At 43.2% G+C, this 16,508-nt stretch overlaps 1 protein-coding gene across 2 annotated transcripts; it reads left to right on the top strand.

Annotated features, from left to right (window-relative positions):
* The first annotated feature begins 594 nt into the window (after nt 1-594).
* On the top strand, nt 595-15,214 carry lonp1 (lon peptidase 1, mitochondrial). Of its 2 annotated transcripts, XM_069718463.1 has the most exons (14): nt 608-898; nt 981-1,049; nt 1,498-1,649; nt 3,816-3,954; nt 4,045-4,223; nt 8,620-8,707; nt 9,361-9,483; nt 9,566-9,682; nt 10,176-10,316; nt 11,099-11,264; nt 11,494-11,580; nt 12,252-12,379; nt 12,514-12,678; nt 14,338-15,214. In XM_069718463.1, exons 1-14 carry the CDS (start codon nt 770-772, stop codon nt 14,491-14,493), a joined length of 1,839 nt encoding a protein of 612 aa, XP_069574564.1. In that variant the 5' UTR covers nt 608-769; the 3' UTR covers nt 14,494-15,214. The 2 variants fall into 2 exon arrangements, with proteins under 2 accessions (XP_069574565.1, XP_069574564.1); XM_069718464.1 differs by lacking the exons at nt 12,514-12,678; nt 14,338-15,214 and having other exon boundaries at nt 595-898; nt 11,494-11,588; nt 12,252-12,363.
* Nucleotides 15,215-16,508: the final 1,294 nt, after the last annotated feature.

The following is a 16,508-nucleotide window of genomic DNA, read 5'->3' as shown; positions in this document are numbered from 1 at the left end:
AGTACATATCTCTGAGTTATCAACACATATATCTGAGTTATCAGCTCATATCTCACTGAGTTTGAGACACCCGGAGTCATTCATGACGTTTATCTTCCATCAGTCACTCCGCTCATATTGTTTTCAATTTGCTGAGTCATACATTGTCCCACAAACATGGTTCAGATTTTGGCAGATTCTCGACAATCTCCTCTAAACAATCATACAAAGATATCTGTACTGACTATATTTAATGGTGAGATACAGGTAAAAACACAACAATTTCAAAATTGATCTTAAGACTCATATAAAAAAAATTCAAAGTAGTATCAAATCAAATGACAGAAGATTTGGATAACCAAGACAAAAAAAATAAAAGATATAGCATGAATGGTTAGCCACAACAATGACTAAAATACAGGCCTAAAAGTGAAGGTCGTAGATTACACTGAAACCTCACTGGGTTAATGGTGCAACTACCAACCAGTTAGTCACTGGTTAACTCACCAAGTCTGGTCTCTTCCACTGAAACATGGTTTATTTCTGAATTCACTTCATTTGAATGCCTCAAGCCTCTGACAGGTAGTGTAGCTCCGCAACTCAGTTACTGCAAGTACTGCAACTGGTTTCTGTGGTAAATTCTGTAGTAAAGAGCAGAGCACAGCTGCTTCCTTCAGGTTGTTCATATTCTGTTTGTAGCTTTGTAAAATATATTAAAGCTGCTGTCATTATTAGGAACAAAAACTGCTGATGAATCTGTTTGTAAAAGAGTCGTTGAGGTGTGTTACGTATGATCGTCTTCCAGTCCTTTAATACCCGTTCTGTGTCCCTGCAGATCCCAAAGCGTCTCTACAAGGCCCTGTCTCTGCTGAAGAAGGAGTACGAGCTGAGTAAACTGCAGCAGCGCCTGGGCCGAGAGGTCAGAGGTCATCGCCCGGCGTGTCGGCGCTTTAACCGGCGTCGGCCTCAGTCATTCATCGCTCTCTCTGCTCTGCTCTCAGGTGGAGGAGAAGATCAAGCAGACCCACAGGAAGTACCTGCTGCAGGAGCAGCTCAAGATCATCAAGAAGGTCAGCAGGGCGTCTGTCTGTCTGTCTGTCTGTCACCTTGTCTGTCCATCTAACTGTCTGTCTGACTGTCTGTGACTCTGTCTGTCTGTCTGTGACACTGTGGCTGTCTGTCACTGTGTCTGTCTGTCTGACTGTCTGAGTCTGTCAGTCACTGTCTGTCTGTGACTCTGTGTCTGTCTGTCTTTCACTCTGGGGACAAACCCCTATCCGCATGTTTGACGTACATCTTCTTCTTCTTCTTCCGTGTTACAAACGGTCCTACTCATCCGTCACCTGAACGCCACCTGTAGTTTCCAGGAATGTGTGGTGTGTCAGCTTCTTGTGTTTCTGTCCGACAGTCACATGACCATCGTGGTAGCAGAATCTACCAGCATCAGCTGTGCAGGTGTAGAATGACCCAGAACGGATCAGCAGCTCTGCTAGAATAAAGGTGTGTGTCTGTTTCCAGGAGCTGGGTCTGGAGAAGGAGGACAAAGAAGCCATTGAAGAGAAGTTTAGAGAGAGACTCAAAGACAGGATTGTCCCACAGCACATCATGGACGTCATCAACGAAGAGCTCAACAAACTGGGCCTGCTGGACAACCACTCGTCCGAGTTCAAGTTTGTATTTTTGTGCCCCAACTCTCATATTTTAAATGAAGCGAAAGAAAACCAGTCAAGATGTTGTGAGACAGGGAGTTCTGCACAGATACTGAAATCTTAATGTGTCCTGTGGTGTCTCACTGAAGACAGACTGCAGTCAGCTGAAGCAGCTCCTAACCTCTCTGGCATGTGTTGTGAACTTCACTTGTGACGCCTGCAGGTGTGAAGCTAAAAGTATACGAAGAATATTTTTGAGCACAAGCATAAATGTTTTTACGGGCGAGTCGTTGCAGAAGACTGACGGATGTTTTATTTACAACCACCAAACCGTGTGTTTGAAACACGGAGCAGCTACAAGTCACAGGGAAGCTTTGATGGCTGTCAGGTGGTGCATCTATTCCTGTAACAGTTTGTGACTCCCGAGTTCTGATTTGATTTTTGATTTGATACACTTTATTAATCCCCGAGGGGAAATGTCTTCACTACAGCAGGGGGGCTCTCAGGGGGGAGATGCTGCAGCAGGCTGCCACTAGCACGGCGCCAGGTAACCTGACCTGAGGTGCATGTTTTTGGATGATGGGAGGAAGCCAGAGAACCCGGAGAGAACCCACGCAAGCACAGGGAGAACATGCAAACTCCGCACAGAAAGGCCCAGGACCGGATTCGAACCCGGAACCTTTTTTGCTGTGAGGTGACAGTGCTAACCACTGCACCACCGAAATATCAGGATATATCAGGATATATCGAGGTATACCGAGGAATATCAGGGTATATCGAGGTATATCAAGGAATATCAGGGTATATCGAGGAATATCAGGGTATATCGAGGTATATCAAGGAATATCAGGGTATATCGAGGAATATCAGGGTATATCGAGGAATATCAGGGTATATCGTGGTATATCAAGGAATATCAGGGTATATCGAGGTATATCAAGGAATATCAGGGTATATCGAGGAATATCAGGATATATTGTGGTATATCAGGGTATATCGTGGTATACCGAGGAATATCGTGGTATATCGAGGAATATCAGGGTATATTGTGGTATATCAAGGAATATCAGGATATATTTGATTTGATTTGATTTTGATTTTATACACTTTATTAATCCCCGAGGGGAAATGTCTTCACTACAGCAGGGGGGCTCTCAGGGGGAGCTGCTGCAGCAGGCTGCCACTAGCGCGGCGCCAGGTAACCTGACCTGAGGTGCATGTTTTTGGATGATGGGAGGAAGCCGGAGAACCCGGAGAGAACCCACGCAAGCACAGGGAGAACATGCAAACTCCGCACAGAAAGGCCCAGGACCGATTCGAACCCGGAACCTTTTTTGCTGTGAGGTGACAGCGCTAACCACTGCACCACCGTGCCGCCGAAATATCAGGATATATCAGGATATATCGAGGCATATCAGGGTATATCGAGGAATATCAGGATATATCGTGGTATACCGAGGAATATCAGGGTATATCGAGGAATATCAGGGAATATCGAGGAATATCAGGGAATACCGTGGTACATCGAGGAATATCGTGGTATATCGAGGAATACCGTGGTATATCGAGGAATATCGTGGTATATCGAGGTATATCGAGGAATATCAGGGTATATCGAGGAATATCAGGGAATATCGTGGTATATCGAGGAATATCAGGGTATATCGAGGAATATCAGGGAATATCGTGGTATATCGAGGAATATCAGGGTATATCAAAATGTTTAGTTTAGTCTTTTTTTCACATGTATTTCCTGAGAGGTTTTATCGTCTTTCTGTTCGTTCAGTAAAGATGTGTCTTCTCAGGAAGGCAAACATGCAGGAAAATGTAGATTTGAAGAACTTTGGCTAAAAAATGATGAGTTCAAAGACCGGGTGATAAAAATAGACGACAGAAAATCGAAATGTAAAGCTTGTAAAACTACTATAGAACTATCAAATACGGGAAAGAGCCCTTCGAAGCATGCTGGCTTCTTACTATTCACATTGGAAAACATTTTTGAGGGTGCACAGGCCTTACTTGTGTTTGATCATAATTGTTCAGTAGGTTTAACCAGTGAAAAGTTTCGTCCTGAAAACTCCTGTGAGCTTGTAAATGGATATTTTCTGCTCATTAGGTTTTAGCTCTTAGTGGAAATCAGGGCATTTGACATTTGACCCACTAACATAAGAAATGTGTTTGTTGCAGTGTGACCCGTAACTACCTGGACTGGCTGACCAGCATGCCCTGGGGCACGAACAGTGAGGAGAACCTGGCACTGGACCGAGCCAAAGAGGTTCTGGAGGAAGACCACTATGGAATGGATGACGTCAAGAAACGCATATTGGTTAGCACACACACGCACACTCTGAAGAGAGAACTTCTCTGTTCAGATATTTGGATCCACATTTATAAAACTGACCTTGTGTTTGTGCAGGAGTTCATTGCGGTGAGCCAGCTGCGTGGCTCCACCCAGGGGAAGATCCTGTGTTTCTACGGGCCTCCAGGCGTAGGAAAGACCTCCATCGCCCGCTCCATCGCCAGAGCCCTCAACAGGCAGTACTTCAGGTTCAGCGTGGGAGGCATGACCGATGTGGCTGAGATCAAAGGCCACAGGTGTGCAAGTGTTCACAGCAGAACTTTACAGCCTCATACAGAGAATCTAAACGATTCAACAATTCCCACGTAAGCTAAGAGGGAAAAACCTCCAACAGAGAGAAGAAACCTCTGGCAGAACCAGACTTAGAGATGGAGAACATCTGTTAACAGAACCAGGCTCAGAGGTGGAGAACATCTGTTAACAGAACCAGGATCAGAGGTGGAGAACATCTGTTAACAGAACCAGGATCAGAGGTGGAGAACATCTGTTAACAGAACCAGAGGTGGAGAACATCTGCCTCGACTGGTTGGGGTGAGAGGAGAGCAGAGAGAGAAAAGGACAGCATAGAGATAGAAGACATGAACTGTTGGTGGAGACGACAATCACAGAGCAGAGACATGCAGCTCCATGACGGGACATCTGGAAAAGAAAGAAGAGAAACTATGTTAGCGAAGGAACTGAATGGAGACAACAGATAATAAGAAGAAACTATGGGAGAGAAAAAGAGTGAAGTTAATGAGATGTGATGGTGAGATATGAGTTATAGAGTGAAAGAGTGAAGTTAATGAGGTGTAATAGTGAGATATGAGTTATAGAGAGTGAAAGAGTGAAGCTAATGAGGTATAATGGTGAGATATGAGTTATAGAGAGTGAAAGAGTGAAGTTAATGAGGTGTAATGGTGAGATATGAGCTATAGAGAGTGAAAGAGTGAAGTTAATGAGGTGTAATAGTGAGATATGAGTTATAGAGAGTGAAAGAGTGAAGTTAATGAGGTGTAACGGTGAGATATGAGTTATAGAGAGTGAAAGAGTGAAGTTAATGAGGTGTAATGGTGAGATATGAGTTATAGAGAGTGAAAGAGTGAAGTTAATGAGGTGTAACGGTGAGATATGAGTTATAGAGAGTGAAAGAGTGAAGTTAATGAGGTGTAATAGTGAGATATGAGTTATAGAGGGTGAAAGAGTGAAGTTAATGAGGTGTAATGGTGAGATATGAGTTATAGAGAGTGAAAGAGTGAAGTTAATGAGATGTAACGGTGAGATATGAGTTATAGAGGGTGAAAGAGTGAAGTTAATGAGGTGTAATGGTGAGATATGAGTTATAGAGAGTGAAAGAGTGAAGTTAATGAGGTGTAACGGTGAGATATGAGTTATAGAGAGTGAAAGAGTGAAGTTAATGAGGTGTAATAGTGAGATATGAGTTATAGAGGGTGAAAGAGTGAAGTTAATGAGGTGTAATGGTGAGATATGAGTTATAGAGAGTGAAAGAGTGAAGTTAATGAGATGTAACGGTGAGATATGAGTTATAGAGTGAAAGAGTGAAGTTAATGAGGTGTAATGGTGAGATATGAGTTAGAGAGTGAAAGAGTGAAGTTAATGAGGTGTAATGGTGAGATATGAGTTATAGAGAATGAAAGAGTGAAGTTAATGAGGTGTAATGGTGAGATATGAGTTATAGAGGGTGAAAGAGTGAAGTTAATGAGATGTGATGGTGAGATATGAATTATAGAGTGAAAGAGTGAAGTTAATGAGGTGTAACGGTGAGATATGAGTTATAGAGAATGAAAGAGTGAAGTTAATGAGGTGTAACGGTGAGATATGAGTTATAGAGGGTGAAAGAGTGAAGTTAATGAGATGTGATGGTGAGATATGAATTATAGAGTGAAAGAGTGAAGTTAATGAGGTGTAACGGTGAGATATGAGTTATAGAGGGTGAAAGAGTGAAGTTAATGAGGTGTAATGGTGAGATATGAGTTATAGAGAGTGAAAGAGTGAAGTTAATGAGGTGTAACGGTGAGATATGAGTTATAGAGAGTGAAAGAGTGAAGTTAATGAGGTGTAATGGTGAGATATGAGTTATAGAGAGTGAAAGAGTGAAGTTAATGAGGTGTAATAGTGAGATATGAGTTATAGAGAGTGAAAGAGTGAAGTTAATGAGGTGTAATAGTGAGATATGAGTTATAGAGGGTGAAAGAGTGAAGTTAATGAGGTGTAATGGTGAGATATGAGTTATAGAGCGTGAAAGAGTGAAGTTAATGAGATGTAACGGTGAGATATGAGTTATAAAGGGTGAAAGAGTGAAGTTAATGAGGTGTAATGGTGAGATATGAGTTATAGAGAGTGAAAGAGTGAAGTTAATGAGGTGTAACGGTGAGATATGAGTTATAGAGAGTGAAAGAGTGAAGTTAATGAGGTGTAATAGTGAGATATGAGTTATAGAGAGTGAAAGAGTGAAGTTAATGAGGTGTAATGGTGAGATATGAGTTATAGAGAGTGAAAGAGTGAAGTTAATGAGATGTAACGGTGAGATATGAGTTATAGAGTGAAAGAGTGAAGTTAATGAGGTGTAATGGTGAGATATGAGTTATAGAGAGTGAAAGAGTGAAGTTAATGAGGTGTAATAGTGAGATATGAGTTATAGAGAATGAAAGAGTGAAGTTAATGAGGTGTAATGGTGAGATATGAGTTATAGAGAGTGAAAGAGTGAAGTTAATGAGGTGTAACGGTGAGATATGAGTTATAGAGAGTGAAAGAGTGAAGTTAATGAGGTGTAATGGTGAGATATGAGTTATAGAGGGTGAAAGAGTGAAGTTAATGAGGTGTAACGGTGAGATATGAGTTATAGAGAGTGAAAGAGTGAAGTTAATGAGATGTAACTGTGAGATATGAGTTATAGAGAGTGAAAGAGTGAAGTTAATGAGATGTAACTGTGAGATATGAGTTATAGAGTGAAAGAGTGAAGTTAATGAGATGTAACGGTGAGATATGAGTTATAGAGTGAAAGAGTGAAGTTAATGAGGTGTAATGGTGAGATATGAGTTATAGAGAGTGAAAGAGTGAAGTTAATGAGGTGTAATGGTGAGATATGAGTTATAGAGGGTGAAAGAGTGAAGTTAATGAGGTGTAACGGTGAGATATGAGTTATAGAGTGAAAGAGTGAAGTTAATGAGGTGTAATGGTGAGATATGAGTTATAGAGAGTGAAAGAGTGAAGTTAATGAGGTGTAATGGTGAGATATGAGTTATAGAGGGTGAAAGAGTGAAGTTAATGAGGTGTAATGGTGAGATATGAGTTATAGAGAGTGAAAGAGTGAAGTTAATGATGTGTAATAGTGAGATATGAGTTATAGAGTGAAAGAGTGAAGTTAATGATGTGTAATAGTGAGATATGAGTTATAGAGAGTGAAAGAGTGAAGTTAATGAGGTGTAATAGTGAGATATGAGTTATAGAGAGTGAAAGAGTGAAGTTAATGAGGTGTAATGGTGAGATATGAGTTATAGAGTGAAAGAGTGAAGTTAATGAGGTGTAACGGTGAGATATGAGTTATAGAGAGTGAAAGAGTGAAGTTAATGAGGTGTAACGGTGAGATATGAGTTATAGAGAGTGAAAGAGTGAGAGGAAAGAAGCTCAGTGTATAACGAGGTCCTCCAGTTGCCTCGGTCTATAACAGCATCACTGCAGGATGGTTCGGGACAGAAGTGGGCGTTTCCAACTTGACTCAGAAGTTGACTGGCTGTCGGTTTGTCCATCGTTGTGGGTGTGGCCAGGTGTGGATTGGAGGATGAGGTTTGCTTCAGGTTTCTGGTTCATCTCCTCGGGATTTAAATATCTGTCGAAGCTCACACTGTTATGTACTCGCATGTCACTAAAGGTGACATGCGGCTCCTCCTGGAGGCTGGAGGAGAGTAGATTGGCATGGCAACCATTCATGGACTGCTGTAATAATTTCTGTCACACAACTTAATATCAGATGGAGTTTCAGGGTCGAATGCAGGAACTGATCTTTATCAGTTGTAGCCGATACGATAACTGCTAATATTAAGGTAGGTATGAGAAACAGGAACACTCAGTTTATTCTTCTCATCATCCTCTCGGTAAAGAAAAAATGAACTCTTTCCAACTTTTGCGAAGTCTTACAGTATGTGAATGCAGATGAATCATGTTTACATTCCAGAAACCATCAGAATAACTTCACACTGTGATTAATGGTGGCCTGAAGGATCCACTGTGTAGAAGGCTGCTTTATTTTTACAAGCATCATTGACTCATAATCGTCCTGTTCTGCAGAGCAGAGTCTGGTTGGTGAGCAGGAAGCGTTTATAGAGAGAGTCCATGACAGGTCACATTTAAACATTCATGGCTGAGTTTGTTCAACCTTAACAGGAAGTGTTCACAGCTGATTCATCACAACAAGAATAATGATGTTTTATTTATTTTGTATTACTGACGTGTCCTGATTCATTCTTTGGTAATAATGCTCTGAAATGTGTGTGTGTGTGTGTGTGTGTGTGTGTGTGTGTGTGTGTGTGTGTGTGTGTGTGTGTGTGTGTGTGTGTGTGTGTGTGTGTGTGTGTGTGTGTGTGTGTGTGTGTGTGTGTGTGTCCGTGTGTGTCCGTGTGTGTCCGTGTCCAGGAGAACGTATGTCGGTGCAATGCCTGGGAAAATCATCCAATGCCTGAAGAAAACCAAGACAGAGAACCCTCTGGTGCTGATAGATGAGGTAGGTTGATGTCAGAAAGAATCCATATCCACTCTAATAAAGGAGGACTGAAAACTCTGAACACATGGTGTCGCTAGAAGTAAGAGGGTGACCAACGTTGCTCGAATAAACCGTCTCGTAGGGTTCCCTTCAGTCTTTTCAGATCCTTTCCCAGTCCTGGAAACTGAGAAAAACTGGTGAAAATGTCAAGAAAAAAGTTGTCCTGGAAAGTCCGGTGAAGTCGGATAAAATCTCTCCTGAAATCTGGTCAGATTACCGGGGAGATCACGATTTCTTCCGATGGACTGTGAATAATTTAACACTCCGCTGCCTGCAGGATGTCGGCCGTCTGTGTTTGGTTGGGATGATGCTTGTTAGCGTGTTCTCGCTACAACCGTGTGTGTTCTGTTGTCAGTGTGTTGCTGCAGCTGTCTGAGTGTTAAGAGATTAGTGTGTGTGTGTGTGTGTGTGTGTGTGTGTGTGTGTGTGTGTGTGTGTGTGTGTGTGTGTGTGTGTGTGTGTGTGTGTGTGTGTGTGTGTGTGTGTGTGTGTGTGTGTGTGTGTGTGTGTGTGTGTGTGTTTTACTGAGTGACTGTGTGAGGGAGGGAGGTTTTTTTCCCAGCAGATAAATTGGTGTGATGATGTTAAAGATCATGTGTCTTTGTCATCACCAGGTGGATAAGATGGGTCGTGGTTACCAGGGCGACCCTTCATCTGCACTGCTGGAGCTCCTGGACCCTGAACAGAACTCCTACTTCTTGGACCACTACCTGGATGTTCCTGTGGATCTGTCGAAGGTAGCGGTGTGAGCAGTCTGCGTCCTGATCCACAGTCTCAGTGAAACGCATCACTGCAGTGTTTCTGCCCGTCTCTGTCCAGGTTCTGTTCATCTGCACGGCCAACGTGATCGACACCATCCCGGAGCCTCTCAGAGACAGGATGGAGATGATCAATGTGTCCGGATACGTGGCCCAGGAGAAACTGGCCATCGCCGAGGTAACGCCAACGTCCACCTGTAAAAAATATATGATTCTACATGTGTACGTTTGTTCTTTTTATTATAAACTCACTTAATTATTTCATTAAGTGAGTTTTGATATCTTCTTTTTTTATGTGATGATTAATTCTGTGAATAGATTGTAACACTTTGTCGTCTTTTTAATGACGAATAGTTTATTTCATTTTGTAACGATGACAAAACTTCGTGGATATATTATGAAGACATAAATCAAGTTTCACTGCAACGATTAAATATTCACGAAAATCATACATTTAAACTGTACTGATCTACAATTAGATTTTAATTCAGAGTCCGTTTGTCATTTTTATTCTTGATGTCTCGGTTTCATCAGATAAACTTGAATGAAGTCTTTGAACATAGGTCACATGACATCAGCTGTCCACCCTGACAGTCGGACAGGCCTGTGATTGTTTTACCAAACCTCGTAGTCCACCCTGCTTTAAATGTCTGTTCCGTGTGTCTGTCCAGCGCTACTTGGTCCCTCAACTGTGCTCCCTCTGTGGGCTGACGGAGACGAAGGCCTCCATCTCGTCTGACGCCCTCAGCCTGCTCATCAGGCAGTACTGCCGGGAGTCTGGAGTCAGGAACCTGCAGAAACAGGTTGAAAAGGTAAAATGGTGCAGAACAAAACCGGAGCTCACAATAAAAGACCTTAGCTGTGGGTGGGAAGATGGAACAAACTGGACCGCGTCAGAGAGCAGCAGAGAGCCACCTGTTAAAGTCACTGGTATTTATTTAGGATCCAACAACTCCTCATGGACGGTGGTTCAGTTTGACAAAAGCAACATTGTCGTTGCGTTCCAGTATCCACGCTAACAGACTATTTAGGACGCCATGAAAAGATTTAGTATGTGCCAATACGTCGTATGTTAAACGTAGTATGCCAGAAGTACCAGGATGTCCCATCTGGTCGTATTTTGCAATATGAAGGCCAGCATGCTACTCTCGCTGTTCTTACCCATAATCCTCTGCAGCATAAGATACGTCACATCGACTTAGCAGCTGAGACAGTTGGTGCTGCTGATGCTCCGCCCACAAAACAACAAAGAAGAAGAAGAGGCTTTTAAGGGAAGCCTAATCGTCCCTTATCGCATCCTTTTTCGTTTTACTTCACATGTCGTGCTACGGATCTAGACAGAGATGACCAAGAGGCTCAAAGTTCGAGGTGCATTTTTTTGATGAAGTCGTGTGTCCCAATTTTTCATACTACATGCAACAGGACTTATTTTTTAAGGGTAGCTGCAGTCCGTACTAAAAGTAAAAATAAATAGCGTGCAATTTGGAACACAGCGTCTGTCTCAGATTAAAAGCGCAGGCTGAGCGTCCTGTCTCCCAGCAGCTCGTCCCTCGGTGGTCTCCGGTTGTAATCTGGTCTCTCGTCTGTCTGTCAGGTGTTCCGTAAGGTGGCCTTCAGTATCGTGAGCGGGGAGCAGACCTCCGTGTCCGTCACGCCTGACAACCTGCAGGAGTATGTGGGGAAACCTATTTTCACAGTGGATCGGATGTATGATGTCACCCCCCCAGGAGTGGTTATGGGTCTGGCCTGGACTGCTCTGGGTGAGACACACACACACACACACACACACACACACACACACACACACACACACACACACACACACACACACACACACACGCACACACACACACACACACACACACACACACACACACACACACACACACACAGACGCACACGCACACACACGCACACACACACAGAGACACCAAGCCCAATAGAAAGTGGATTATACTGAAGGTCTGTGTGTGTTTGTCGTCTGTGCAGGAGGAACGACGCTGTTCATCGAGACGTCACTCCGCCGCCCTTCTGAAGGAGTGAACTCTAAAGGAGAGGGGTCACTGGAGGTCACGGGTGAGTCGGTGAGCTCACAGTCTGACATCTCCTCCGGAGCTTGAACTCCCACCGCACCTCGGTAGAAAATTTGGGGGCGTGGCAAGTTTTTGTTTTGATTGACTCCCAAAATGTGAGAGTGGTGAGAGGTCATCCTGAGCGCTGCAGAGATACTTCACACTATCAGCTCTGACAGCCAACACCTTCTGCTCTATCAGGATTTTAGACACGACAACGATATCAAACTGTTACTCAGATATGACCTTTATTTGGAAGGTATTGTGATGGGGGTGGAGCTGCTGAGTGATGCAGTCACCGTGGCAACATTTTTAAAAACTGCAGGTAGCACCGCTGATGAACTGGGAATATCTCAGCCATCTATGGGAGCATGAGGTGATGTTATTCACCTCAGCAGCTTTGTTGAATGGAAACTGTTAGTTAGGAACTTCTGCTGCTATTCATGACTCTTGGGGGGTAAAAAGAGCCTCCATGCAGAGGGGTGCAGCCTCCATGCAGAGGGGTGCAGCCTCCATGCAGAGGGTTGCAGCCTCCATGCAGAGGTGCAGCCTCCATGCAGAGGGGTGCAGCCTCCATGCAGAGGGGTGTAGCCTCCATGCCGAGGGGTGCAGCCTCCATGCCGAGGGGTGCAGCCTCCATGCTGAGGGGTACTGAGGCGTGTCTTCTCTCTGCAGGTCAGCTCGGTGACGTTATGAAGGAAAGTGCAAAGATCGCCTCAACCTTTGCCACAGCCTTCCTCATGACCCAGGAATCAGAAAATCAATTCCTAGTCAACTCCCACCTGCACCTACACGTCCCTGAGGTAACCATGGCGATATAGTTCTGTTTATGTCTTTTAACCAGAGATACTGCATTAAATGAAGCTGTTTTGTGTCTCAGACTCTCTCTGGTTCACAGGAATGCTTCCTTTTATTTATAACCATCACCTGTTTCTAGGGGGCAACTCCCAAGGATGGACCAAGCGCTGGCTGCACCATTGTCACAGCGCTGTTGTCCCTGGCAACCAACCGGTCAGCGCGTCAGAACGTAGCCATGACAGGAGAGGTGTCACTCACCGGCAAAATACTGCCGGTCGGAGGAATCAAAGAGAAAACGATCGCTGTGAGTACATGACAGACAAGCGAACACAGACTCAGATTTTCTGGTTCCAGTGAAACTTCTCTTCAGTAGATTAGAGTCTGACTCCAAGTTTCAGATTTTAATTGGAATCTGTAGAAATGCAAAGTAGGTTTTTGGATTGAGGCTTTGAATTAACAATCACAAGCAGAAATCGGAGCATATGGAGCTAATTTCCTGCCAAACATTTTTCTAAATCCTCCTGCTCACAAACAAATGCAGAGCATCTAAAAAGTACAAAAATTATAAACATAAAAAGACACAATCTAAATCCAAATACATCAGTTCAGCTGGGCTGGATCAGGTGGGTCCCGGTCAGACCAATCTTAGAGCACATCCCTAACGGTCTTTGCCTCATACAAACTAGAAATAGTCGTTCACCGGGCCAGAACTCACTTATAGAGTTCTGGCCCGGTCCTGGTACTCCTGGTACTACCAATGAGCAAAGCTCATTAGAAGGTGAAGCACGTATGAAGTACAACCCCATTTCCCAAGTTGGGACGCTTTGTAAAATGTAAATAAAAACAGAATGCAATGATTTACAAATCCTATAAACCCATATTGAAATGCAAATAGACCAAAGAAAACATATTAATGTTGAAACAGAGAAATGTTTTTGTTCTATAAAAAATATCTGCTCATTTTGAATTTGATGGCAGGAACACGTTTAAAAAAAGTTGTGACAGGTGTTCACTGAGCTGCATCACTTCTTCTTTTTACAACACTCTGTAAATGTTGGGGAACTGAGGAGACCAGTTTCTGGAGTTTGGAAAGTGAAATGTGGTCCCATTTTTTTGCCTGATATAGAATTTAAGCTGCTCAACAGTTCAGGGTCTCCTTTGTTGTATTGTTCATGTCCTGATGCTCCAGATGTTTTCAATGATTGACAGGTCTGGACTGCAGGAGGTCAGTTTATCAGCGGACTCTTCTACTAGAGAACCATAAAGTTGAAATACGTGCCGAAAGCATTTTGCCATCGTTTTTGCTGAAGAGTAATGAACCTCTAATCACCTTCACTGCTGAGAGACTCCGCCTCTCTTAAATGCACTTTTCATACTCAATCGTGTTACTGACTTGTTGCCAATTAGCCTAATTAGTAGTGCGATGTTCCACCAGGTGTTTTATATCCGCTTTACACAACTTTTCCAGTCTTTTATTGACCCTGTCCCAACTTTTTTGAGACGTGTTGCTGCCAATAAACAGATCTTTTTCATATTAGCGGGGTTGTTAAATTGAATTGAATAATCATTTGTGGACTATAAATGTTTATTGTTATGTTGGTTTAAAGATATTTTTTACAAGATTGTACTGCTGTCAGGGGTCACAATTAATACAAAGGATCATCAATCAGGAAACTGTCTGTCTGTGCATGCACTTATGTCTGTGTGTCTCTGTCTGCATATATGCATGCCTGCCTGTCTATGTCTGTCTGTCTGTCTGTCTGTTTGTCTCTCTGTATGTCTGCCTGCACTTAAGTCTATGTCTGTCTGTCTGTCTGCCTGCCTGTCTATATCTGTATCTCTGTCTGCATGTGTACAGCAGATTTGCAGGTACCTGTTGACAGTTGGATTAGGACACAAATTTAGTGAAAAACAGTTGATATTATTTCATCTAAATCTGAAGTGAATATTTTGTGTCTGTCAGGCCCGTCGTGCCAGTGTGACCTGCATCATCCTGCCGGCTGAGAACAGGAAGGACTTCTCCGACCTGCCAGAGTACATAACTGAGGGCCTGGAGGTCCACTTTGTGGATCACTACAGCCAAATCTACCCTATAGTGTTCCCACAGGACCAGTGTTAAGCTGCTTCCAGCTGCAGGGATGGATGGCACCTCAGAACCTGCTGGTTCCAACACAACACGCCATCCTGGTTGTACATAGTAAATCCAGTTCTTTCTTTTGGACTCTGAGGTCCTTCTGTGGAGAACGGCTCTACACGACCCGTCCCAGAACCATGCAGAGGACCAGCTGGTTCGTTGAGCCCTCACATATGATTCAGTTTCAGCTACCAGGAACCAAGAATGTAGGAGGATTTTCATGTGATGGAGACAACATCACTGAAGTGAAACCGTGAGCCAACTGTGCCAGAGGAGTACAGAGATGCCCCCGGCCTGTCAAAACAGGATATGATGTCACCGATTAGCAGGCAGGTGGGAGGGGACTTTGCTGCCAGGCCGCTGCTTTACCCACAGCTCTTATTGTATCTGTGGATGGACTTTTTCATAGATTTTCTTATATTATTTTATTTTATATCAGATGTGAAGATGAAGATTTTAAAATAAACTCAACAGTAAACAAACTCAGCTGGCTGCTCTCGTCTGTTCTAATCAACCAGCCAACGACTTTTTCAGGTTCACGTTCTTTTCATGGATAAAAACAAAGATGCATCTTGTCGAATCTCGTGTGTCACAGAAATTCTGGGTGTGTAGATCTGTGTCGGTCCACAGTATGGACCATCCAAAAGAATTGAATGTGTGACGAAATGATCTGAACTTTGTTTGGACCCAAACTCCATGAGAATAAATCAACAATGAAATCATGAAATTAAACCTGATTAAACTCCTGTTATTTCTCTGAAATATCTATAAGGGTCAGACGTCCAGGATCTTCTCCACGCTGCGACCTGCAGCCCGCACACAGCCAGACCTCCATACCGCTGTACTGACACACAAAGCCGTAGAAGACACAACAATGACCTGCTTCTGAGCATTTGAGCCTTTAAAGTTTAGAGGAAACCAAAGATGAGCAGGTCACACCTCAAACACATCTCCTACAAGCATCACCTCACCTCAGAGGTCATCTGACACCAACTTGTACCTCTCTGATTCTACATAACACAAGAACTCATCGCCACATAAACCTGAACCCCCAGCAAGCCATCATCTCCAACCACAAAGACCGTCCTGCAGGTTTAAACACAACCCTGTTTCCAAAAAAGTTAGGCCGCTGTGTAAAATGTAAATAAAAACAGATTGTGGTGATATGCAAATTATTTTAACTCACATTTAATTGACATATAAAAAGACAACATATTAAATGTTAAAACCAATACATTTTATTGTTTTATGTAAAATATGTGCTCATTTTGAATTTGCTGACAGCAAAACGTTAAAAAAAAATTGGGGGACAGGGTCATGTTTACCAGCATGCTGCCTCACCTCTTCTTTTAACAACACTGTAAATGTTTGCAAACTGACAACAACCTTTTTCTGGAGTTTTGAAAGTGAAATGTGGTCCCATTCTTGCCTGATAGAGGATTTCAGCTGCTCAACAGTTCAGGGTCTCTTTTGTTGTGTTTTTCGTACATTGCTCCAGATGTTTTCAATGATTGACAGGTCTGGACTGCAGGAGGCCAGTTTATCAGCGGACTCTTCTACTAGAGAACCATGCTGTTGGAATACGTGCAGAATGTGGTTGGATGTTGTTCTGCTGAAATAAACAAGACCTTCCCTGAAAGAGACGTTGTCTGGATGGCAGCATATGTTGCTCCAAAACCTGAATATCTCATTCAGCATTAATGCTTCCTTCCAGATGTTCAAGCTACCCATGCCATGTGCACTAATGCATCCCTGTACCATCACAGATGCTGGCTTTAGAACTGAGTGCTGATAACAAGCTGGATGGTCCCTCTCCTCTTTAACCTGGCGGATGCAGCGTCCATGATTTCCAAACAGAATCTCAGATTGTGATCCATCAGACCTCAGGACAGTTGTCCACTTCACCTCAGTCCATCTTCAATGATCTCGGTCCAGAGAAGGCGGCGGTGTTTCTGGATCATGTTTCTATCTGGTTTCTTCTTTGGAGAGTTTTAACATCA

The sequence above is a fragment of the Brachyistius frenatus genome, unplaced genomic scaffold (assembly GCF_029030835.1).
Source record: "Brachyistius frenatus isolate BFR_SWC_R1_liver_20210118 unplaced genomic scaffold, ASM2903083v1 Contig_192, whole genome shotgun sequence".
Classification (NCBI taxonomy): domain Eukaryota; kingdom Metazoa; phylum Chordata; class Actinopteri; family Embiotocidae; genus Brachyistius; species Brachyistius frenatus.
The sequence above is the reverse complement of the archived record's forward strand: the minus strand, read 5'-3'. Positions and strand labels throughout refer to the sequence as shown.